General features: G+C 46.0%; 1 protein-coding gene across 3 annotated transcripts in view; it reads left to right on the top strand.

Moving 5' to 3' along the window:
* The window catches only part of HMCN1 (hemicentin 1), a 443635-nt gene that overhangs the window by 149083 nt on the left and 268340 nt on the right, over positions 1-26212 (top strand). For all 3 annotated transcript variants that reach the window (XM_056523646.1, XM_056523647.1, XM_056523648.1), the window contains 7 exons: positions 3988-4156; positions 8360-8487; positions 18445-18705; positions 18799-18894; positions 21429-21623; positions 24346-24476; positions 25901-26042. In XM_056523646.1, coding sequence (XP_056379621.1) covers positions 3988-4156; positions 8360-8487; positions 18445-18705; positions 18799-18894; positions 21429-21623; positions 24346-24476; positions 25901-26042 — 1122 coding nt within the window. The remainder of the gene's footprint in view (positions 1-3987; positions 4157-8359; positions 8488-18444; positions 18706-18798; positions 18895-21428; positions 21624-24345; positions 24477-25900; positions 26043-26212) is intronic.

Below are 26212 nucleotides of genomic sequence, written 5' to 3'. Positions count from 1 at the left end.
TATGATCTAAGGAATAGAAGAAAAGAGTTTTCGGCGCAGTCCACAAAACAGATGAGGCAAGGTATCCTTGACGTAGTTTTATTAGCCAAACATTACGCGTTTCAGAGTATAGGAGCGTCTTCTTCAGATGAAATGATATCAGTGACTACAGGTGACTTCTTCTCTATAGTGAGGAGAATACAGAATGATATCAGTGATTACAGGTGATGTCTTCTCTATAGTGAGGAGAATATACAATGATATCAGTGACTACAGGTGACGTCTTCTCTATAGTGAGGAGAATATACAATGATATCAGTGATTACAGGTGACGTCTTCTCTATAGTGAGGAGAATACACAATGATATCAGTAATTACAGGTGACGTCTTCTCTATAGTGAGGAGAATACACAATGATATCAATGATTACAGGTGACGTCTTCTCTATAGTGAGGAGAATACACAATGATATCAGTAATTACAGGTGACGTCTTCTCTATAGTGAGGAGAATATACAATGATATCAGTGATTACAGGTGACGTCTTCTCTATAGTGAGGAGAATATACAATGATATCAGTGATTACAGGTGACATCGTCTCTATAGTGAGGAGAATACAGAATGATATCAGTGATTACAGGTGATGTCTTCTCTATAGTGAGGAGAATACACAATGATATCAGTGATCACAGGTGACATCGTCTCTATAGTGAGGAGAATACACAATGATATCAGTGACTACAGATGACGTCTTCTCTATAGTGAGGAGAATACACAAATATATCAGTGACTACAGATGATGTCTTCTCTATAGTGAGGAGAATACACAATGATATCAGTGATTACAGGTGACATCTTCTCTATAGTGAGGAGAATACACAATGATATCAGTGACTACAGATGACGTCTTCTCTATAGCCTTTCCTCATTTACAGGCGAAACTCAAAAAATTTGAATATCGAGCAAAAGTCATTTGTATTTCATTAGTGCAACTTAAAAGGAAAGGTAGCATGAAGTGCTCCAAAATCTCCTGGTAGACGGATGGGTTGACCCTGGACTTAATGAAGCACAGTGGCCAACACCAGCAGATGACATGGCTCCCCAAATCATAGTAATTGGGGGGGGGGGGGGGGGGGGCTTTGGGGTTTTTATGAGCTGTAAGCAATAATCATCACAATTATGACAAATCACGTCTTGAATGATCTTGCTTTGTATGTAATGAGTCTCTCTCATATATTAGGTTTACCTTTTAAGTTGCATAACTGAAATAAATTAACTTTGCACAATATTCTATTCTTGTCCTAGCTAAATCTTCTCTCTGCAGAACTTGATACCCAGATGGCTCCTTAGTTTGACAGCGCATCCTGATCCTCTATATGAGAACAATAATTAATATAATACTGCCACACACTGTACCCTCTGAATATAAAGTTGCCACACACTGCATTCTCTAAATATAATAATGCTACAAACTGTACCCTCTGTATATAATACTGACACACACTGTACCCTCTGTATATAATACTGACACACACTGTACCCTCTGAATATAATACTGCCACACACTGTACCCTCTGAATATAAATCTGCCACACACTTTATCCTCTAAATATAATACTGTCAAACACCTTACCCTCTGAATATAATACTACCACACACTGCAGTCTCTGAATATAACAATGCTACACACTCTACCCTCTGAATATAATACTGTGACACGATGTGCCCACTGAATATAATACTGTCACACACCGTACCCTCTGAATATAAATCTGCCACAAACTGTACCCTCTAAATATAATACTACCACACACTGTACCCTCTGAATATAATACTACCACACACTGTACCCTCTGAATATAATACTACCACACACTGTATCCTCTGAATATAACATTGTTTTACAGTGCACCCTCTGAATACAATACCGCAAAATATTGTGGCCCATAAAAACCATAATACCCCAGAATTTCCTAATAAAACACACCATACCTCTGAAATTGAAAACACTCTGTGCCCCTCACATATAGTAATAATGCCCCTCCTGTGTCCCCACATATATAATATAATAATGCCCCCTGTCCTGTGCCCCCCCACATAATAATTATGCTCCCGTCATTTCCCCCCACATAACCACAATGGCCCCTGTCATGTGCCACTCACATATAATACCCCCTATCCTGTACCCCTCACGTATAATGCCCTGTTCTGTGCCCCTCACATAAAATGCCCCCTGTTATGAGCCCCTCACATATAATGCCCCCTGCCCTATGCTGCTCACATACAATGCCCCCTCCCGTGGCCCTCACATATAATGCCCCTGTCCCGTGGCCCTCCCATATAATATCCTCCAAGTTGTAATACTGCCCCCTGTGTCATTGTGCCACAAACACAGAAAGAGGAGGCAGAGGCAGTAAAGCAAATAGTATTGCCACCAGTGGAAATGCCCTATCTGCTGCACAACTATAAGTACTGATCCCTGTATTTTAGTACTATTGATAAGGCACACTGGAAATAATATTGAACAGTTTGCGCTGAAAGGGACTTGACTATGTACTGTGTATTGAATGGCATGTGATTGTACTTTTTTTAAGCATACCTGTGATAGAGTGACGATCCTCAATGGTATTGTAGATGGCAAAATGATCAAGCACTGGCTACAGAAGGAAATATAGCATAAAGTGAGTGATCTCTATAGCAAACTTAATTTAATAATACGATCATATCAACAGTTAATATATACCGAATGTACAATATGATGAGGGAGGTAAGTATTTTGAGATGCAGAGTATCGCTGCGGTTGTGGCAATACACGTGCTTGCTAGATACAATCCTATAAAGAAATACACCTGTCGGTTAGTTTCTAGTAAATACTGGAAATGTCGCTAAGGGAACTGAATGCCAGATGCTTCTATAGCCGTACAGTTCAGTTTGCGTGGGGTTACTACCCGGTTTCATACTGGTTCCTAGCGATGCTACAGCTGTTCCGCTGTGGTGCTTAAGTATGATGTTCCAGGAGTCTCCTGGTTAATTCAGAGCTAGTTTGCAGCGGGAGAACGCCCCGGCCGGCGGCGGCTCAACCTGGTTGTAGCCAACTTCTGGATCGCTGGACGTTGCTAGGTAGTGACGTCACTACGGTGGCTTAGATGGTCCAAAATACCTTCAACACGTTTCAGTAAAGCGTTGCTGGGGTGTCACCACCACAGGATTACTTCCCACTTGGTGGTGTCACCCCACTTGGGAGGTGACACCCGGTGCGGTCCGAACCCCCCTAGCAACGCCAGGGGATAGAAGTGGATCTTCAGTGGGACATATCTCCAGACCAAAGGTCAGTGTATTGGGTTTAGCGTGGGTGAACAGGATGACCATTTTCCTTTGAACACTCAGACCCTGACTGATCAAAACTTTTTTAACCCCTAAATGACACAGGGCATACATGTATGGACTGGCTGCCTGGCCCTAGATGCACCATGGTATACATGTACACCCTGAAGTGTACTTCCTATGAAGGGAGCTAAAGTAGGAGGGGAATGAATAAGAATTGAAGCAAAAAAAATGGTTTTGCCTATAAGAACCAATCTCATCTTGTTAAAAAATGAAAACTAAGCTATAATTAGTTGCCATGGGCAAAACCACAAAACCAGACAGTTTTGGCATCAGACAGTTTTAATTCACTCCCCACAATCTTTTTATATTTTACTACTTTTGACAAAAAAATATAAAATAAATAAATAAATAAACAATCGCTTTATAAAATTAGTTTTATGTCTCCATATTGAGAGCAAATTTTTTTCTTTTTAAATATTTGGATATTTGGATGCCTTATTGTATTTTTAATACATGTTTTGGGCTTGTATCAATGTACCTCATCATACATACATAATATCCATATCCTATATTTATATCCTATTTTAAATGTCTTTTTTATATTTTTTGGTAAAATGCTTAAATATATGCAGCTTCATTGAAGTCATATCCTAGATGACCGGTCCCATTCTCTTTTTTCAGTAAAGCCGCGAATTGTGAATCCGGATATAACAGGAGATTCTAAAAGTCAAAGTGAGATATCAGTAAAAGCAGGAGATAATGTGATCCTACCTTGTGAAGTAAAAAGTGTTCCCCCGCCATTCATAACATGGGCAAAGGAGACGCAGCTCATTTCACCATTTTCCCAGAGGTACAGTAACTTCCTTGCATGCAAAGTGGCAGTGTTCCCCAAACTATGGCCCCCAGCTGATGCAAAACTACAACTCCACTGTCCGGGCATGCTGGAAGTTGTAGATTCGCAACAGCTGGATAGCCACAGGTTGGGAAACACTGCAATAAATGGGGTACAGAAACAGGGGGCGGCCATAATGACTGCCATGTGGCCCAACATGGGAGGACCGCTTGTAAAAGAGAATAACTGCATGAGGCCTGTCTATAGGCCAGTGTTCCCCAACCAGGGTGCCTCCAGCTCTTGCAAAACTACATCTCCCAGCATGCCCGGACAGCCGAAGGCTGTCCGGGCATGCTGGGAGATGTAGTTTTGCAACAGCTGGAGGCACCCTGGTTGGGAAACACTGCTATAGGCAGTGCTGGGAGATGTAGTTTTGCAGCAGCTGGAGGCACCCTGGTTGGGAAACACTGCTATAGGCAGTGCTGGAAGATGTAGTTTTGCAGCAGCTGGAGGCACCCTGGTTGGGAAACACTGCTATATGCAGTGCTGGGAGATGTAGTTTTGCAGCAGCTGGAGGCACCCTGGTTGGGAAGCACTGCTATATGCAGTGTTGGGAGATGTAGTTTTGCAGCAGCTGGAGGCACCCTGGTTGGGAAACACTGCTATAGGCATTGCTGGGAGATGTAGTTTTGCAGCAGCTGGAGGCACCCTGGTTGGGAAACACTGCTATAGGCAGTGCTGGGAGATGTAGTTTTGCAGCAGCTGGAGGCACCCTGGTTGGGAAACACTGCTATAGGCAGTGCTGGGAGATGTAGTTTTGCAGCAGCTGGAGGCACCCTGGTTGGGAAGCACTGCTATATGCAGTGTTGGGAGATGTAGTTTTGCAGCAGCTGGAGGCACCCTGGTTGGGAAACACTGCTATAGGCATTGCTGGGAGATGTAGTTTTGCAGCAGCTGGAGGCACCCTGGTTGGGAAACACTGCTATAGGCAGTGCTGGGAGATGTAGTTTTGCAGCAGCTGGAGGCACCCTGGTTGGGAAACACTGCTATAGGCAGTGCTGGGAGATGTAGTTTTGCAGCAGCTGGAGGCACCCTGGTTGGGAAACACTGCTATAGGCAGTGCTGGAAGATGTAGTTTTGCAGCAGCTGGAGGCACCCTAGTTGGGAAACACTGCTATATGCAGTGCTGGGAGATGTAGTTTTGCAGCAGCTGGAGGCACCCTGGTTGGGAAACACTGCTATATGCAGTGCTGGGAGATGTAGTTTTGCAGCAGCTGGAGGCACCCTGGTTGGGAAACACTGCTATATGCAGTGCTGGGAGATGTAGTTTTGCAGCAGCTGGAGGCACCCTGGTTGGGAAACACTGCTATAGGCAGTGCTGGGAGATGTAGTTTTGCAGCAGCTGGAGGCACCCTGGTTGGGAAACACTGCTATAGGCAGTGCTGGGAGATGTAGTTTTGCAGCAGCTGGAGGCACCCTGGTTGGGAAACACTGCTATAGGCAGTGCTGGGAGATGTAGTTTTGCAGCAGCTGGAGGCACCCTGGTTGGGAAACACTGCTATAGGCAGTGCTGGGAGATGTAGTTTTGCAGCAGCTGGAGGCACCCTGGTTGGGAAACACTGCTATAGGCAGTGCTGGAAGATGTAGTTTTGCAGCAGCTGGAGGCACCCTAGTTGGGAAACACTGCTATATGCAGTGCTGGGAGATGTAGTTTTGCAGCAGCTGGAGGCACCCTGGTTGGGAAACACTGCTATAGGCAGTGCTGGGAGATGTAGTTTTGCAGCAGCTGGAGGCACCCTGGTTGGGAAACACTGCTATAGGCAGTGCTGGGAGATGTAGTTTTGCAGCAGCTGGAGGCACCCTGGTTGGGAAACACTGCTATAGGCAGTGCTGGGAGATGTAGTTTTGCAGCAGCTGGAGGCACCCTGGTTGGGAAACACTGCTATAGGCAGTGCTGGAAGATGTAGTTTTGCAGCAGCTGGAGGCACCCTAGTTGGGAAACACTGCTATATGCAGTGCTGGGAGATGTAGTTTTGCAGCAGCTGGAGGCACCCTGGTTGGGAAACACTGCTATAGGCAGTGCTGGGAGATGTAGTTTTGCAGCAGCTGGAGGCACCCTGGTTGGGAAACACTGCTATAGGCAGTGCTGGGAGATGTACTGAACAGAGGGGTGGACACAGGAAGCAAAGGATCACAGTGTGGGGACATTATATGGCTGCCTTTACTTATAAATGTTAATTTTGGTAAATGGAACGCTACTTGTTGACCCCTGGGCCAACCCACCAGTAATAAGCCATGGAAGCCCAATTATTTGCACATAATATAGCCAAGAGTTGGAAGTTTTAAATGTTTGAGGGTAGCAATGAGTCCCCTTGTCTATTGGGTCCTTGTGCAGCTGAATATGTTGCCATATGTATTTTACACCTCTGATTGAACATTACAGCTGTAGGGATTAAAGAGGTTATCCCACAACTAAGACTTATCCTCTATCCAAAGTATAGGGGATAACTAGCGGATCGTGGGAGTCTGAATATTAGGACCCCCACCAATGATAAGAAATGAGGTGAAATGTGCCCAGGAATGAAAGGATCACATGTGGCATGCAAGACCAGTTTTTCACAATAAACGTATCTTTGTAATCACTTCCATAGATCATCATTACATACACACATAGAAAGTTTCATTTCATTCCAACTACTCCTTCTTGGTGAATAAGTTTTTTTTTTCTCAATGATCCTATATCCATATGTGTATATATATGCGCGCTGCACCTGACTACACCCGATGCTCTAAACGAACGCTGAGTGCAGCGGGGAGATTACATTGGTCCCCAGCGACGGGGCCCCCGCAATCAGACATCTTATCCCCTCTCCTTTGGATAGGGGAGAAGATATCTAGGGGCGGAGCACCCCTTTAAAGGGGTTATCCAGGAAAAAACTTTTTTTATATATCAACTGGCTCCAGAAAGTTAAACAGATTTGTAAATGACTTCTATTAAAAAATCTTAATCCTTTCAGTACTTATGAGCTTCTGAAGTTAAGGTTGTTCTTTTCTGTCTAAGTGCTCTCTGATGATACGTGTCTCAGGAACCGCCCAGTTTAGAAGCAAATCCCCATAGCAAACCTCTTCTAAACTAGGTGGTTCCCAAGACACGTGTCATCAGAGAGCTGTTCTATTCTGTTTGACCACAGTGCTCTCTGCTGACACCTCTGTCTGTGTCAGAAACTGCCCATAGCAAACCTCTCCTGCTTCGGACAGTTCATGACATGGACAGAGGTGGCAGCAGGGAGCACTGTGGTCAGACAGAAAAGGACAACTTAACATCCTCTGTAGTATACAGCAGCTGATAAGTACTGAAAGGATTAATATTTTTAATAGAAGTAATTTACAAATCTGTTTAACTTTCTGGAGCCAGTTGAGATATATATATATATATATATATATATATATATATATATATATATATATATAAAAGTTTTTCCTGGATAACCTCTTTAAATCTACTCACTATTACCCCACAAGACTACCACTGCCACTGCATGGCGTCCTTCGGAGGAATCCATTAAATGTACATGTTGGGAGTGTTTAACGCAGTAAAAAAAACTCTGAATAAGCTTAAAGGGGTACTCCACTGGAGAACATTTTTGCTTCAATCAACTGGTGCCAGAAAGTTAAACAGATTTGTAAATTACTTCTATTAAAAAATCTTAATCCTTCCAGTACTTATCAGCTGCTGTTATGATCCACAGGAAGGTCTTTTCTTTTTAAATTTCCTTTCTGTCTGACCACAGTGCTCTCTGCTGACACCTCTGTCCATTTTAAGAAATGTCCAGAGAAGAAAATTCCCATAGCAAACCTATCCTGCTCTGGACAGTTCCTGACATGGACAGAGGTGTCAGCAGAGAGCGCTGTGGTCAGGCAGAAAGGAAATTCAAAAAGAAAACAACTTCCTGTGGATCATACAGCATCTGATAAGTACTGGAAGGGTAAAGATTTTTTAATAGAAAAAATTTACAAATTTGTTCAACTTTCTGGCACCAGTTGATTTAAAAAAATGTTTTCCAGTGGAGGACCCCTTTAAACTCTAATAATAAAAAATATTTCATATAACCATAATCAATCTCTGTAAATTGTTGATAAGATTTTTTTTTTTTTTTTTATATAAAACACATATTCATTTCCATTTTGACTATAGAATGTCGTAATTCTGTCCTTTTGCAGACACAATATCCTTCCATCAGGTTCAATGAAGATATTTGACACTAGAGTTACAGACACAGGGATATATACTTGTGTAGCCACAAATATAGCGGGAAATGTAACACAGTCTGTAAAGCTCAATGTTTATGGTAAGTACTGTATCAGCTCTCTAATATTAGGTATATAGATAGATTAGAGCAAAACAGGTCTACTAGGTTTTATATATATATATATATATATATATATATATATATATATTTTATTTTTTTATTAAATAAATAAATTATTTATTGATTACAATTTTGATGTCATTGGAAAATAATGCAGTATGAAATATTCAGGTCAAGTTAGACACATGTTGCGAAGTTAGCTGGAATGCAGGGCTGTAGGGTGTAGAGTGTTTTCATTGCCAAGTGACCAGCCCTCCCGTCAAATAATCCGTCACTTTCCATGTTTCGTTTGTCTATAACATTTAAATGGGCAGCTGCTGGTCATATTCTCCCGAGATTTGTCTCCTGACCATCACTTGTGTTTTTGAGCTTGCTCTTCTGTGTACTTCTGGACATCTAACCCCCTGCCTTGCTCCTTTTAAAGGGGTACTCCGCTGCTCAGCGTTTGGAACAAACTGTTGGGAGCTTGTGACGTAATAGCCCCGCCTCCTCAATGCACCTCTATGAGAGGGGGCATGACAGCCGTCACACCCCCTCTCATAGACTTGCATTGAGGGGGGCGTGGCTATGACGTCACGAGCTTCCGATGCCGGCTCCAGCGTTTGAAACTGTTTGTTCCAAACACAGAGCAGCGGAGTACCCCTTTAACCACTGCTACTCAGATCGGAACATACGTGACCTTCTGTTGTGACCCGGCTTGACCTCTGGTATTGAACTCTGTTTCTGTTCTGATGCTGCCCTCTGGTTATGACCCTGGCCTGACTCTGTTTGCTGTTTGGATACTGATTTGGACTTTGTCATAGTTTGGTTTGGCTGTTCACTACGTGTATCGATTTTCTGCCCTGTGCACTTAGTGTAGGTACCATCGCTGATGTTGTGATGGAATAAAAAGCTACTCACTTTCACCAATTTTTCACCAATTTGATGTGCTGCAGTGATCTCTTCTTTGGTTATCCGGTTGGAGCCCCAGTAGCTCCCCCCACTGGTGTGTGCTCAATCTACATTTTCTGCCTCCTAAAGGGGTACTTTGGTGAAAAACTATTTTTCTCATACCAACTGGCTCCAGAAAGTTAAACAGATTTGTAAATTACTTCTATTAAAAAATCCTAATCCTCCCAGTACTTATCAGCTACTGTATACTACAGAGGAAGATGAGTTGTTCTATTCTGTCTGACCACAGTGCTCTCTGCTGACACCTCTGTCCGTGTCAGAAACTGCCCATAACAAACCTCTCCTGCTTCGGACTGTTTCTGACATGGACAGAGGTGTCAGCAGAGAGCACATCCTCTGAACACAGCAGTTTCAGTGTGTGAAGTTGTCGGGTGTGTCTCCTTTGAGCTCCAGACTTCCACACAGAGAGAAGCAGCGTTTTTCACCTGCCTTCCCAGGGGTGTGGCAGGCCCCTGGGGAGAGCTTTCCTGCATGGAGCCAAGGGAGTCTCGGGCTTCTACCTCTCGTTCCCGGCTGGCGAGAGGGGGGAAGATAGCATCTACAGCCGGTTCCAAGGTCGGGGTGAGGCGTTCCAGCAGGGCCCGCAGAAATGCGGAGCCCGCTCCCCCGTCCAAACCCGAAGGACGCAAGGCTACAGCCAAGAACAGCGGACCTTCTGCTACCCCTGAACCCCAGCAATGGGGGGTACGGGGTCCAAGGGAGTCTCTGGAGATGTATGGGTCACGGATCCAATCCAAGATGGCGGAGTATGAAGAGTTGGGAAGAAAACTTAGGAGCCTGAGGGAAGACCTGAAGTTTTCACGCTACCAGGCTGACAATGCCTCTGCAGGTAAGAGGCAGAAGTTTACTGCTCAGGTGCGGGCTCTTAAGGCAAAGGTGGCTGAGGTGGAGGAGGCCAGAAGGAACATTGCTGAGGATGCAGGGTTCTTTAAGGAAAAACTTACTAACAATGAAAGATTTAAAAACCCGCATGCATGTGCAGACAGCCATGAGGACAGCAGTGAGGAGGAAGATGGAGAGGAGGAAGGTGATGGAGAGTCAGGTGAAGCTGTGGAGAGTGAGGGGGATGCTGCCCCTGGTGCATGTGACCCCCAGCCCCCCCAAGATAGCTACCCAGAGCCCTATCAAGTGGCGTTACCTTCCAGTGATGGGGAGATGGAGGATAGCTGTGAAGAGGACGCAGCTAGTGGGGGTTTGCTGAGAGCTATTGTGCAGCAGGAGTCACCTACCCGCTTTGAGGATTTTGCCTTTGGTGAAGATCTTGGCAAGAATGATGTAGTGAAAAAAAGGAAGAAGCAGAAAGTTCAGGAAACGGTATCTTTTGTTTTTCATTCATTCAAGCAGTCTGGGCCAGCTGTGAAGTTGGTTCAGGCTGCTGGGCCCCCCAAACTGCCAGACCCCGTTCCTGTCATGGACCGGGGCCAGCAAGGGGGGTACAGCATGGCGTCTGAAAAGGCTGTAGGCGCAATAGATGTGAAGCCCACCCATCCTGCCGGTAGGGAGGGGCAGGATGGGCTCATGGTGGGAAGTGGCGAGGCAAGCTATGCCGCCGCGTGCTCGGGGGGCGGTTCCCCGAGTGCTGTGGGCATTACCGGCGCTGCGGGGCACTCCCCTGTGAGGGGGGGGAGTGTCCAGGCGCCGTTGGCAGAGAATGGTGGGTCCAGGTGCTCAGGGGGCGGTCCTCCGAGTACTATATGTTCTGTGGGCGCTGCGGGGCACTCCTCTGTGAGGGAGGGGAGTGTCCGGGCGTCAGAGTCTGCTGCAGAGCCCGTGCGGACGGGCACAGCTGGCACGGTGGGGATTCCCTGCGTGTCAGAGAGTGTGGGCGGAGCTGGGGTGCGCCCGGGGGGGCAGCTCCAGACTCCAGAAGGGACATCGCCCATGGAGGAGGAGCCCTTGGCGTCAACCCCAGCAACAGCTAAGAAAGCAAAGAACATTATTAAACCAGCTATACTACAAGTCCCAGCCAGCCCAGAATCTGTTAGGCAGGTAATGAGTGGAGGATGTGAGAATGCTGAGTGTAGTAGTGTTGTGGATGAGAGGAGTGCATGTGGGAGTGTAAGTGGAGTGAATGATGGTGGGACTAGTAGTGGTAAGAGTGGAAAGTCGGGTATGAATGGGAATAAAGATGGGAGTAGTGGTGTGAGTGGCTGTACTGACGGTTCTGGGTCTGGGTCTGGTCTGGCTGCCCCCCCGGTAGTGGCTGCTTCTAGGAGCTATGCCAATGTCACTGCCGGGGGTTCAGGGGGGTCCCCATCTCTGTCCGGCTCTGGAGGCCACTTGCAACAGCGCCTCCTGGAGGCTTTACGCAGGGGCGACAGGTCGATCCAGGTAGAGGGAAGGGGTGAGGTCGACCTGTCTTTCTGGATAGAGAGGCACGGTTTGGGGGCTTTCCGAGAGCGGAATGGGGAGGTGGTCTGGTCCCTCCCGACAACCGGGCAGGACAGTAACCGTAGGAATGTGGTCCGTCTGATTTGGAGGGGCGAGGATGCGTGCCCACCTCGCTCTAAAGTGGTTGAGCTCCTCCTTCAGATGGAATTCAGGGCAAGTGACATCTTTGCCCTCATTCACCCCTACGGTTCATCCGAGTTTGATGTCAGTTTCGTACGGCCAGAGGGTCTCGAACTCTTCTGGTCAAACTACGAAGTGGCAAAGAACGAGCCCGGCTGGCGGGATTTTGCCGTCAAGGCGATTTCCCGTCAGAACTCTGTCAAGAAAGTTACCGTTTTGACCCGTAACGAGTCACTTTCTTGTTATGACATTATGACCTGGCTTGGTCGGTATGGGGATGTGACGGATATGCCCAAGAAAAACTTGGATGAGCACGGGATCTGGTCCGGGGCCTGGACGTTTTCCGTCAAACTCAAGCGTTCAGGGAGTACAGTTGCCCACATTCCGTCAGCCGCCTTCCTTGGACGCGATAGGATCCAGGTCTTCTACCAGGGGCAACCCAAGGTCTGTCACAGGTGTGGCAGCCCCACCCACTTTAGCGCAGCCTGTACTGTGCAGGTCTGCGCTTTGTGTGGTGGGGTGGGTCATCTGGCCGCATCCTGTAGGCAGATCCGGTGCCACCTGTGTGGTGTCCTCGGGCACCCTTTTAGCCGTTGTCCTAGCGCCTTCGCCCGTGCGGCGGCCGCTCCGGCTGAGGAGAGCTGCGAAGTTGCCTCGGCTGGGGAGGGTACGGGCAGGGATGGGGGCGCAACAGGGCTAGTGAGGAGGAAAAAGGGCCCCGCCAAACTAAGGCGGGAGGAAAATCGTAGAAGGAGTAGGGAGCTGGAGAGTGCCCAGGTGACGGGGGCAGCTTTAGCCCCTGCTCCTGAAGCTGGCCCTGTAACCGCTGAAGCCCTAGAAGAGAACGTGCTGGATGAGGAGATCAGGAGACTTCACAGAGAGAAAGGCAATATGGCCGACCCTTCCGATTCCTCCCACTATGAAAGTGTGGATGAGGAAAGTGGGGTGAGGCCCAAAAAGAAAGATAAGGGCAAAAGGAAAGGGAGAAAGAAGAGGTCAGAGCCCTCTGAAGTTCCTTGTACTACGGGCCAGGTCCAAAACGGAAGCCTGACTGCCCCCCCTCTGATTGACCTGTCAAACCGATACCTCGTCCTCGATACCATCTCCTCCCCCTCCTTGGAGGGGGAAGGTGAGGACGGGGTGCCTAGGGAGAAGGAGCCTCTGGGGGGAACTGGGCCCTGTCCTGTTGAGGCACCTTCCTCAGAGGGCAGGGCTAGACCGGAGCCGGACAGAGACGGGGACCATATGGATCAATCGGAGTGTAAAAAAAGATCCAAGAGTGGTCCTGCCCTCTCGTCTTCTTCGGGGGATGAGGGGGCAAAAAAGAAGGGAAAGAGAAAGTAAAGGGTGTGGCCGTCTAATTTAATCACCCTGTATGGCGGCACTCACCCCATTGACGCTGGCATCTATTAACTGTGCCAGTATAAAGTCAGATACGGCTAGATTCGCAGCCTTTGATTTTCTCGGCCGTGTTGAAGCCGACATTTTCCTTTTACAGGAGACCAGGTTGTCAGATCTAGCCTCTCTGGTAAAAGCCAGAAGAGAGTGGAGGCGCGGTCCCTCCCACTGGTCTCTTGCGGCTGAGCCGTATAGTGGGGTGGCGGTCCTTTTTACCGCTCCTGTTGAATGCCGACGGGTTATTGAATTAGAAATGGGGAGGTGCCTGATCTTAGATGTCTTCATGAAGGGACAAGAGCTCCGGCTCATTAACATCTACGCCCCGCAAACTAAGCGGGGCCGTAAAGATCTCTTTATGAGGATTAAGCCCTTTCTTTTTACGAGTCGGCAAGTGATCTTTGGAGGGGACTTCAATAATGTCACGAGGTCCCAAGATAGGAGAGGCTCCAATGGTCCGCTGACTTGCGATAGTGTGGCACTGATTAGCATAGCTAGAGAAGCTCGCCTAGAGGACGCCCACATCCGGAGCCCCTCAGGCCACACGGGTTTCACCTATCATCAAGGTAGTCGCAGGTCTAGGATAGATAGGTTTTATTTAAAGGAGGAAGCTGTCTCTTCCGTAGTGTCCGTGGTTGAGGTGGAGTTCTCCGATCACTGTATGATTTTGTTTTCCCTGAATGTTTCAGAGACCCCCCGGATGGGAAAAGGTTATTGGAAGCTGAATTCGTCCCTCCTGGAGGAAGCGGAAGTAAGACAGTCCTTTGAGGATTTTCTTCAGAGCCAGGTACCTTTACTGGGCCTATGTAGTAGTAAGTCAGAGTGGTGGGAGATATTCAAGAAGCGGGTTGCGGGGTTCTTCCGCCAGCTCTCGAGCCTCAGGTCCCTGAACAGGTACCGCCTGTATCAGGGTCTGAGGAGGAAACTCGAGCTTCTCGTCTCGACTGGAGGTAGCCGAGAGGATATCTCCAGAGTGAAGTCCTTGCTGATGAGGTGTCAGTACGATAGGCACACATCTTTGGTTTTTGAGAGGGATTTCGGGAAGTACCGCTCGCCCGACCCTTACAGAAACTGTAAGATGTCAGTGAGTAGTAAAGTCATTTCAGGACTGATTGATAGTACAGGATCTCTGAATCGGTCCAGATCAGGGATCTTGGAGGTTGTCAGATCCTTCTACTCGCACCTCTTGGGAAGGAAAGATCTAGATCGAGACAGGATGTCGGTTTTCCTGACTGAAACCATTCCTGAGCCAGGGGTAGACCCCTCTCTTGATGTTTTGGCAGAAGAAATCAGGGAAGAGGAAGTGAGAATGGCGATCGAGGGGCTTGCCCCTAAGAAGTCGCCAGGTCCGGATGGCTTAACATCCGAGTGGTACAGGACCTTTAAGGAGTCTTTAGCTCCCCTCTTGACTGAGGTATTCAATGAGTGTCTCTCCTCGGGCACTCTGCCAAAGTCAATGAGGAGGTCAGCCCTGATTCTTCTGTCAAAGGGTAAAGATCCTAGCCGGATTGAGAATTGGAGACCCATAGCTCTTCTCAATACGGACAGGAAGCTTCTGGCTAAGATATTGTTTAATCGGCTGGTGAAGTTTGCACCCCGGCTCCTTTCGGGGGCTCAGCACTGCTCTTTTCCAGGCCGAAGCACCTTAAGTGCTGTCCTTAGTGTCAGGGAGGCAGTGGAGCGGAGTAGTGCAGGTCTCTGGAAGGGGTACTTGCTGTCCTTGGATCAGGCCAAAGCATTTGATCGGGTGAACCACGAGTACCTATGGTCCGTCCTCCTGAGATATGGCTTACCAACTACTTTTGTTAATTGGCTTAAGATCTTGTATGCAGGGGCAGAGAGTTTCCCGCTGGTGAACGGGTGGTCTGGCCGCTCTTTTGTGGTGGGTTCCGGAGTCCGTCAGGGTTGTCCTCTTAGCCCGCTTTTATACGTGTTCGCAATCGATCCCTTCGTCCGGAGGGTAGATTGTGGGCCGTTGGCGGGAGTCGGGATGAGTCTGGCGGAGCTGGATGTCGCCCAGAGAGTGGTGGCGTACGCTGACGATGTCACTATTTTCGTCTCCTCAAGAGAGGAGGTCGATGTGGTGATGTCGGAGGTGGACCGCTACTCGGAGGCATCCGGGTCTAAGATCAACCGGGATAAGTGTGAGAGTCTCTGGCTGGGAGGGGGAGACCCCACGTTTGATCTCCCGGACACCCTTCCAGGGCCCCAAGAGTCAGCAAAAGTCTTAGGCATCACATTCGGCCAAGATGATTATCCCACCAAAAACTGGGATGGTAAGCTCCAGGATGCCGCTCAGAAGGTGGACCAGTGGAAGGGTTGGTCTATGACCCTCAGGGAAAGGGTACACCTGATGAAATCATACCTGCTCCCCTTGTTTATCTATCTGGGCAGTGTATGTATCTTGCCAGAGGCTTACTACACTAGGATCTACAGCCTGTTTTTCCAACTGTTATGGGGGAACAGGATGAACCTAGTCAAGAGGGAGGTTACGTACCGCACGAGGAGACTAGGGGGTTTATCTATGGTAAACCCTGTGGTGTTCTTTACGAACACCTTCTTGAAAGCTAACATCGCAAACCTCTGGTCAGAGAGGGCTTCTCCGTGGGTACTCTCCTGCAGGGAATGGTTTCGGCCTTTCTTCCAGGAATGGGAGAGAGGAGGGCGAGTGAAGGACCTCCGTACACCCCATGGATATCTTCCGGCTTACGCTACCCCGACTCTGAAGGCGATACGCCGGTGGGGTCTGGGAGTGTGGGAGATCAGGACCCAGTCAAGGCAGTTCCTTGACAAACGGGTTCTGTTGACCCACTTCCAGAAGCCTCTGGCGCTCAGGGACTGCCCAGGTCGGGATCTGAGGGTGGGGTTGTATCTTTTGAACATGAAAAGGATCCCCCAGAAGTTTTGGGACTTGGCCTGGCGCTGCTTTCAGGGGAAGCTATATGTAAGGGACAACCTGAAGTGTAGGAACTCTGATGACCGGGGATGTCCCCGAGAAGAGTGCGGGGACACGCTGGAAAGCATGGACCACTTCCTGCTTCATTGTCCCTTTAATATAGGGGTTTACAACCGGGTGGGCGCTTCCATCAACTGGAGTCAACTTGCCGGCCTTACCTATCCGGAGTGGGCTTATGGGGCATTCAGGTCCCTGGGTGGCCGAGACCGGGGCACTTTATTCTTAGTTAGTTTAGTGGTTAGGTACTACACATGGAATGCACGGTGCTTAGTATCGACCCAACAGAAAGTCCTCTCCGAGGTGGAGGTCTGTAGGAACATCACTGGTGACCTCGGGAAGATCAGGTCTTTGGAGTATGGCAGTCTTGGTACCAGTAGGGCTTCTCTCCTATGGAGAGGTTTTTCTTTTGATGTGCCCTAGGTACTAGGCCCTTAAGGTGAAGTACCTTATTTTGGCCAGGGATAGTGTATATATCTTAGGGTGAGTATAGGGTCAGTTTCATGAAGGGATAGTGATAGGGTTAGAGGTTGATAGGGAGAGGAATTTAAATTTAATTTTATCAGGATTGCCATCCTTCTTCCTGGTGGGGGGCTATGCATGTCACCTTAGCCTTTTGTTTTGTTTTCTATGGATGGATTGTAAAGGGCTTGCAGGCAACCAAACTTGGGCCTTGTGGTTTTGGTGTATTGTACTGTTAATATTGCTTTGTTGTAGACTATGTATATATTGTTTTGTATATATTGTTCTGTTTACATTAGGTGGGTAGGGGTGTATTTTAGGTTGGGTGGGGTTTCTTTTTTTGGGGGGGGGTGGTGGTGGTGTGTACCCAGGACTGGACTGTTGCAGTGGGTACTATTTTGGGGGTCTGGTATGGGTCAGTTGTGGACAAAAACTGTGACCTATGGACTCTGACCCATGTCCAGAGGGGGTGGTGGGATAGTTTAGTATAGGTTGTTTTTCTGTGTTATAAATGTATTTTTTTTTTTTTTTTTTTTTTTTTTTTTTTTGGTATGTATATTCTGTATGGTTTTATGTATAGTGGGAATTTTTTTGTATTTTTATTTACATTTTTTATTTTTTTTATTTTATTTTATTTTATTTTTATTATTATTTATATAATGTCATAATTATTTTGAGAGAAAGGCAGTCGGACCAGTTTTCAGTTACTATAGTATTATATTATTTTTGTTAAGGCAGCTAGCCATATTTTTGTTTTTAGGGGGGGGGGGGGGGAGTGTGGTTATGTTTCCTAGTTTGGATATTTTTAGTTTTTGATCCAAGCGAGGAAAACTTTATTTATGTTCATTAGGTATGTGTGTGTGTGTTGGACTATAGTAGGTAATGATTTATTTATTCATTTATTTTTGGTTTATCTGGGCTGGCCGGTTAGGAAGGTTTAAGTTGTTATTTTGAGACGGATAGTTTGTTTTTATGTTCAGTTTTGTTAATTTTGTTACAGTGAAATGAACTTGTTTTGTGTTTTGTACTTTTATAATAAAAAAGAGTGTCAGCAGAGAGCACTGTGGTCAGACAGAAAAGAACAACTCAACTTCCTCTGTATAGAGTAATTTACAAATCTTTTTAACTTTCTGGCACCAGTTCATTCGAAACTACTGTTTCTATTCCTCCTCCATCTTGCTTTTGTAGATAGATGGATAGATAAATAGACAGATACCAAAGAAATGCAGCAGCACTCCGGTTCAGATTAAATTGGTGTTAGGCTTTATTCATCAAGGGAAAAAAACATGATGTCAAATCAAAAGTTTTTTCATGACAGTGCACAATTAAGCATATGTCATCAAGCGGCTTGACAAAGACCGTGTTAGACGGTTAAACGTCCTGTTTCTTTCACTTGGTGAATAAAGCCTAAAACCAATTTCATCTGAACCGGAGTGCTGCTGCATTTTTTTTGGTAATTTTGGGAGCCCTACCTGGGCCGAACCAGCCTGTACCTGGATACTCTACAAGGGAGTGCGGTTCTACTTCAAGAATCTAGATAGATATAAGATAGAGGAAAGGAATTCAGGAAAGATATGGGAGGTAAGGAGTAACATTTGTAGTGTTCCATGAAATTCTGTATTTTGTTTTTCTGTGTTTTGCTGATTTGATGTTTCCTTCCCAAGTTCCACCAAAAATCCACCGAGGTCCTAAAGTCATAAGAACAAATGTTCATCAAAGCTTTGAGATTATCTGCGCCAGCAATGGCATACCGCTACCCAAAACAACCTGGTTAAAGGATGGAAGACTCTTAGAGCTGAATGAAGGACAATTGGATACCACATTCAAAGTGAAGAGCGCAGAGCTTTCTGATGCAGGACTGTATACCTGCATTGCCAGTAATGTCATCGGCCAAGACGATGCAAATGTAACTGTCGAGATTCGAGGTATTGATGTATTTCTTGTATTTGAAGGTTATAAGATATTCACTATCCGTGTTTCTCCCAGATTGTAATGACTCTTCTACTGTTCTGCTGCAGCACCTCCTACTTTATCCATCCTGGAACCTCCTTATGACAAAACCAACGAGGAAAGACTTGCCAACCAACTGGTAGCATTTCCTTGTCCGGCAAAAGGTACAACTTCAATTCTTAATTTGTTTTATCATCATTGTTTACATTATTTATTTTTCTGTTAATGGGATTTTCATGATTAAAATTGTTGACACAGTTAAAGCATTTTTCTTCTTGGTAATGATCTACTTGTATAGTCTGACAACCTCTTTAACTTCACTGAAATATTACATTGCTTAAAAAAATAAACACTTAAACAACACAATGTAACTCCAGGTCAATGACACTTCTGTGAAATCACACTGTCCACTCAGGAAGCAACACTGATTGACAATCAATTTCACATGCTGTTGTGCAAATGGAACAGACAACAGGTGGAAATTATAGGCAATTTTGAATGCTGGCGGTGCTTTCACTCCAGTGGTAGCATGAGACGGAGTCTAAAACCCACACAAGTGGCTCAGGTAGTGCAGCTCATCCAGGATGGCACATCAATGCGAGATGTGGCAAGAAGGTTTGCTGTGTCTGTCAGTGTAGTGTCCAGAGTATGGAGGTGCTACCAGGAGACAGGCCAATACATCAGAAGATGTGGAGGAGGCCGTAGGAGGGCAACAACCCAGCAGCAGGACCACTACCTCCACCTTTGTGCAAGGAGGAGCAGGAGGAGCACTGCCAGAGCCCTGCAAAATGACCTCCAGCAGGCCACAAATGTGCATGTGTCCACTCAAACGGTCAGAAACAGACTCCATGAGGGTGGTATGAGGGCCCGATGTCCACAGGTGGGGGTTGTGCTCACAGCCCAACACCGTGCAGGATGTTTGGCATTTACCAGAGAACACCAGGATTAGCAAATTCACCACTGGCGCCCTGTGTTCTTCACAGATAAAAGCAGGTTCACACTGAGCACATGTGACAGACGTGACAGAGTCTGGAGACACCGTGGAGAACGTTCTGCTGCCAGCAACATCCTCCAGCATTACCAGTTTGGCGGTGGGTCAGTAATGGTGTGGGGTGGCACTTCTTTGGTGGGCCGCACAGCCCTCCATGTACTTGCCAGAGGCAGCCTGACTGCAATTAGGTACAGAGATGAGATCCTCAGACCCCTTGTGAGACCATATGCTGGTGCGGTTGGCCCTGGGTTCCTCCTAATGCAAGACAGTGCTAGACCTCATGTGGCTGGAGTGTGTCAGCAGTTCCTGCAAGAGGAAGGCATTGATGCTATGGACTGGCCCGCCTGTTCCCCAGACCTGAGTCCGATTGAGCACATCTGGGACATCATGTCTCGCTTCATCCACCAACCCCACGTTGCACCACAAATTGTCCAGGAGTTGGCGGATGCTTTAGTCCAGGTCTGGGAGAACATCCCTCAGGAGACCATCCGCCACCTCATCAGGAGCATGCCCAGGCGTTCTAGGGAGGTCATACGGGCACGTGGAGGCCACACACACTACTGAGCCTCATTGTGACTTGTTTTAAGGACATTACATAAAGGTGGATCAGCCTGTAGTGAGGTTTTCCACTTTGATTTTGAGTGAGACTCCATATCCAGACCTCCATGGGTTGATAAATTTGATTTCCATTGATTATTTTTTTGTGATTTTGCTGTCAGCACATTCAACTATGTAAAGACGAAAGTATTTAATACGATTAGTTCATTCATTCAGATCTAGGATGTGTTATCTTAGTGTTCCCTTTATTTTTTTGAGCAGTGTATTAGCATGTTGGTCTATTCATTGCAACCTATGCTTAATTGTGCACTGTCATGAAAAAACTTTTGATTTGTCATAGAGACATATTGAAAGTTTTGATCGGTTGGTGTCCAAGTGGTAACAGCTGGACTGATCAAAAGAACTAGCCAGCGCATTCTCCCCTGGTTCCTGTGTCATGTGACCGGGACTGACTCATAGCATAAGTTTATGGAGCCATCTCAAACATAAAGAGTAGGGAGAGAAGCAGGCGGCACTTGTTCTTGTCATTGGGGTCTGAACCCGACCAATGAAAACTATTCACATGTCTCTTAGGACAGGTAGACTTTAGGCTTACATAAAATATTCATGACAAATCAGTGCTTTAAAGGGGTACTCCGGTGGACAACATTTTTTTTTAAATCAACTGGCTCCAGAAAAGTTCCTTTTCTGTTTAACCACAGTGCTCTCTGCTGACACCTCTGTCCATGTCAGGAACTGTCCAGAGCAGGAGCTAATTCCCATAGCAAACCTATCCTTCTTTGGACAGTTCCTGAGACAGAGGTGTCATCAGAGAGCACTGTGGTCAGACAGAAAAGGAACTAAAGGAATTTAAAAAAGAAAATAACTTCCTCTGTAGTATACAGCAGCTGATAAGTACTGGAAGGATTAAGATTTTAAATAGAAGTAATTTACACATCTGTTCAACTTTCTAACACCAGTTGATTAAAAAAATTTTTTTCACCGGAGTACCCCTTTAAGTTTAGGTAAAATATTCATGACAAATCAGTACTTTAAGTAAATTTTACAGACCTCTATGGGTTCTTTTGGATTCCTCTCAAAGTACCCTACATCATTACAGTATCTGTATTTTTGTCCTATTTGTGACATTTTTTATATTGCCTCAATAAGGTACACCAAAACCGGTGATCAAATGGTTACACAATAACAAAGAATTAACAGGAACAGAACCTGGCATCAACATTACAAAGGATGGGACGTTGCTCATCATCAATTCCTTGACACCGCATGACAATGGAGAGTACAAGTGTGTGGCAACAAATGAAGCAGGGATGACGGAAAAGAAATACAACTTAAAAGTCCATGGTAATTGTCTTATTCCTTTTATTTCCAATGTTTACATAAGGACTTATTGTATTACAGATTGTATTGTTATTAAGTAGTGGACAAATCTATGTAGTATGATAACTTCCTTTTTTGTCCTTCCTAGAGTGTTGATTTACTGGTATCTTCTGTATTTTTATTGCTTGCAACATTGTTTCTTGAATAGAATGAAGTGCATGATGTGTCACTGTTCTTGGGATCACGGGGGGTCCCAGCATTTGGACCCCCTGCGCAATTAGACACTTGTCCCCTATTCTATGAATAGGGGATACATTGTTTTTCACTGGACAACCTCTTTAACATATTATTAGATCAAAAACAGCTGATTTTGGACCATAAAAATTGCTGTTTTAAGGCCATTTTGATTTTACAGTGTATAAACGTAGCCTAAATGTGTGCATGCTGGCCCATTATATACGAAGGCCAAAGGACTGTCCCTTCGGCCCCCATCTGGCAGATATATGGCAGTTTGACACACATTTAGCATCACAATATGTTTCTGGTGCTTGTCAGCCGTACCACAGAGCCGGAGGGAGTTCTGGCTTTCTCAAAGAGACTCTGATGTACAAGAACAGTAACCAAGTTGTCAGGATCCGGACTGGTATGCAGAGAGGACACGGGTGGTGGATCCTCTGTGTCAGTGAGGTGATGGCGTGGGCCGTACCAGGGGAACAGAATCTAAGAGGTTACTGGTTTTCACCAGAGCCCGCCGCAAAGCGGGATGGACTTGCTGCGGCAGGTAACCCCCAGGTCGTTCCACCCGATAGCAACTCAACCTCACTGACTGCTGAGTCAGGCGCGGTACACAAGGATTAGGCAAAGGCAAGGTCAGACGTAGCAGAAGGTCGGGACAGGCGGCCAACGGGTCGTAGTCAAGGGCAATGGCAAGGGTCTGGATACACAGGCAATGGACACACAGGAACGCTTTCACTGGCACAAGGCAACAAGATCCGGAAGGGACAGGAAGGGGAAGTGGACTTTTATAATGTAGGGAGTGCTTGGAACTAATTGGGCCAGGCACCAATCAATGGTGCACTGGCCCTTTAAATCTGAGAGACCCGGCGCACGCGCAACCCTAGAGAGCGGGGCCGCGCGTGCCGGGACTGAGCAGGAGGACGGGGCAGGTGAAAAACATGGGGCGCGATCCGAGAGCGGGCACGTCCCGTGCCTCGGATCGCGTCCCCTCAGGTGACATGGGTGCAGCGCTCGCGGTCAGTGGTGCTGACCGGAGCGCTGTATGCAGAGGAACGCCGTGAGCGCTCCGGGTCCCGCTGCCTCCCCGGAGCGCTCATGGCGTTCCTCTGCATGCAGCGCTCCGTCCCGTGCCTCGGATCGCGTCCCCTCCGGTGACATGGGAGCAGCGATCACTGTCAGCGGTGCTGACCAGAGCGCTGCATGCACAGGAACGCCGTGAGCGCTCCAGGGAGGCAGCGGGACCCGGAGCGCTCGGTGTGACACAAGTATAGACCATATATGGACAGTTACATCATTGGGGCTTCTCCAGGGCTTCCTTCTGGGAGTGGGTAGTAGGTTGCTTTCGTCCGTTAAAGATATATGTTGGGAGTCCCCCAATGTATACCACATACAGAAGGTTAAAATTCAAACAGAGCCTACATTTTCTCCCATATATTTATTCAGAAGAGTAGGCTAAGATGGCGCGTTTTATTACGTGTATGGTGTGGCAATAACATTTAATAGTTTGCGACACTACGGTAGCGTTGACCTTCATGCTCCAAGGGGTAGTGGCTTCCTGGGCCAAGCGCTAGGGTAATAACAAACCACAGATGCAGGGTTACGGAAAATACAGAATTTTACTCAGGAACTTGCAAGAAATATACAGGAACAGGTTAACAGTAGTGCAAATCACAGTTGCTTCAGGGCACTATGGGGCTTGTAGTCCAGGCTGACTAACTAGCTTCTTGCTTGCTGAATTATGTTTAGACTCTTCTGAATTGTGTTGTGTTGTGTTGCATTTCTTTTTTGGATTTCTCTTTAGTATACAGCCCCTAAAAAGTACTGGAAGGATTAAGATTTTTTAATAGGAGTGATTTACAAATCTGTTTAACTTTCTGGCGCCAGTTGATTAAAAAAAAAAAAAAGTTTTCCACGGGAGTACCCCTTTAAATGGGGGTCTCCTAACCCAGTCTCACCCTGCTGCCACATCCAGAATTTATGATTGAAGAGTAGGCAATGATTATGCTATTTCCATAACTTCCACAAAATTAAAAGGGAGTTTGTTCCAAACGCTGAGAAGCAGAGTACCCCTTTAATTATAATTTTCCTGGGAACACAATTCAGTTTAATGAGCTTTATAAATGAGATTTCCTATTACCGTAACAGAAATTGTTGGTAGGAAGTATACGGTAACACTACTGTAATTGATGGATGGAGTGCCCGCAGCTCACCTTACCACTGGTATTGTGTGGAGCATTTAGTGCATTACTTATTTTTGGCTTTCATCTCCCCCTTTACTTACATCCCGTGTCCTCATTAAACAATGAACGTCCGCCAAGTTTTTAATTGAAGGCAGATGCTGCAGAACATTACAGTGAATCATGGTCACACATGGAAGTAATAGTTTACAGGACTCAGTAGATTCCAGTGTAAACACGTGCTTCCTTTTGCAAATTTGCACAGATTTTATGAATTGTTTGTAGGGAGAATCTCCTTTTCCACTTTTAATTATCTGAATTCTTATTTACAGTTCCCCCGGTTATTAAAGACAAGGATAAACTAACAAATATCTCCATTTTGTTGAACCATGATGTCAGCCTATATTGTGATGCTACCGGAAGCCCACCACCACTCATCACATGGTACAATGGAACCACCCAGGTATAATGGGACTTATAATTCATTGCAGATCAGTCGTAGATTTTTTATTATTACAACAAATAAAAGTAAAGATGTGTTCTCCCTTTAAAGCAAACACAAATGCATGTCCAGTATGTAGGTAACATGTTGTAGAGCAAGAGGAGCTGAAGGGACTGATTTATAGTTTTCGACAAAAAGATCCAGGATAACTTGTAATTTATCTCTTTAAAACTTAGGAGTCAAGTGGGCCGTCCTAATGAGTCTTAATCAGGGATTGACAGTTATTTCTGTCTGCTCTCTAATGCAGGAAAGGTTACAAACACTGATGAGGACCACCCACTGGACTTCTAAGGCCAGATAACCATAGATTTGTATGGATAAAATTTCTCACAAAACAATATATAAATCCTTTCATTTTCTTCTGCTTTTCAACATGATGCCTGCAGATCGGACTATGTTTTCAATAGGTTCTCTCAGGGGCGTAGCTATGGAGGTAGCAGTAGCACCAGGGCCATTTTGCCTAAGGGGGCCCCAAAGCACATCTCCCCCATAGTAATATAATTGACATATGGGGCCCTGTTGCAGATTTTGCAGCAGGGCCCAGAAGCTACAAGCTACGCCTCTGGGTTCTCTTTATGGGGTTTTCAAAGATAAGAATTTTGGTGGCCTATTTTTAGGTTATTAGTATTAGACAGGTGGGGAAAAGACTGCAAAAAGCTGCATAGGAACTACTTAGTGCACAATATGCAGGATAATGTACAAGACTGAAGCTGTGCTATCCCAAGTGTGTGTGACCTCTTCAATCAGCTGATCGAGAGTCAGTCCCCCACCAATATGATATAAGGATAACTGAAAGGAGCTTTTTTTAGTTGGCACAAGATTTTATTAATTGTCATTATGAATAGTTTTGATTGGTTGAGGTCTCAGTGCTAGGACCCACCAGCGATCAGAACAAATATGGAATAGACAGATCCTGCAACCACAGACACATCAAACCACCTTTAGGACCAATTGTCATTGTGTTTACAAGGCAACCCAAGTATTATTGCTGAAAATCAGTTTCCAACCTTCCCTGTGGTGAAAAGAACACGATTCGCCATAGTCATGTTTCACTTGAAAAGTAAAAGCATGCTGCAGTATTATTTTGGAATGTTTGGGCTCAATTACACTTTGTGCTCCGGTAAATGGAGCTCCATCGGTCAGTCCGTCGAAAGATCGGGAGTTGAGCAGAGAAAAAAATACAGCAAGTCCTATTTTTTTCTCCATTCAACTCCTGTAAAATACTGGACCCCCGATGGACCCCACTTAAACCAATGGAATCTGTTGGGACTCTATAGTGTCAGTTGTGATCAAGAACAGGTCAGAGCACAACTACAGTGTGCAAATGTGACTTTCTAATATTTCGGACATATCTTCCCATCATCATAACTGTTCTCACCTTTTAGGTTATTGGAAGCAATAATGTTCTCATACTTGAAAAAGGAAAAATTATGACGATTTTAAAGACTACTGAATCAGGGTTCTTCACCTGCACAGCTAGTAACATTGCGGGGAGCTCTGAGAGGCACTTCTTTGTCAACGTTCTTGGTAAGCTCATGTTATATAGTTAGTAGTCCATCTGTTGTAAGGTAACTTTTCTCTCAATTTTAGGTATTTTCTCTAAATGAAGTGGAAAAACTGTGTATTTCAACCAGTGTTTTTATTTTATTTTTTGCATAAACTGCATAAAATTGGCAATTTCTGTGCAGATTGTTTGG

This window comes from Hyla sarda, chromosome 6 (genome assembly GCF_029499605.1).
Source record: "Hyla sarda isolate aHylSar1 chromosome 6, aHylSar1.hap1, whole genome shotgun sequence".
NCBI classification, from domain to species: domain Eukaryota; kingdom Metazoa; phylum Chordata; class Amphibia; order Anura; family Hylidae; genus Hyla; species Hyla sarda.
Note: the sequence above shows the minus strand (reverse complement) of the source record. Positions and strands in the feature narration are given on the sequence as shown.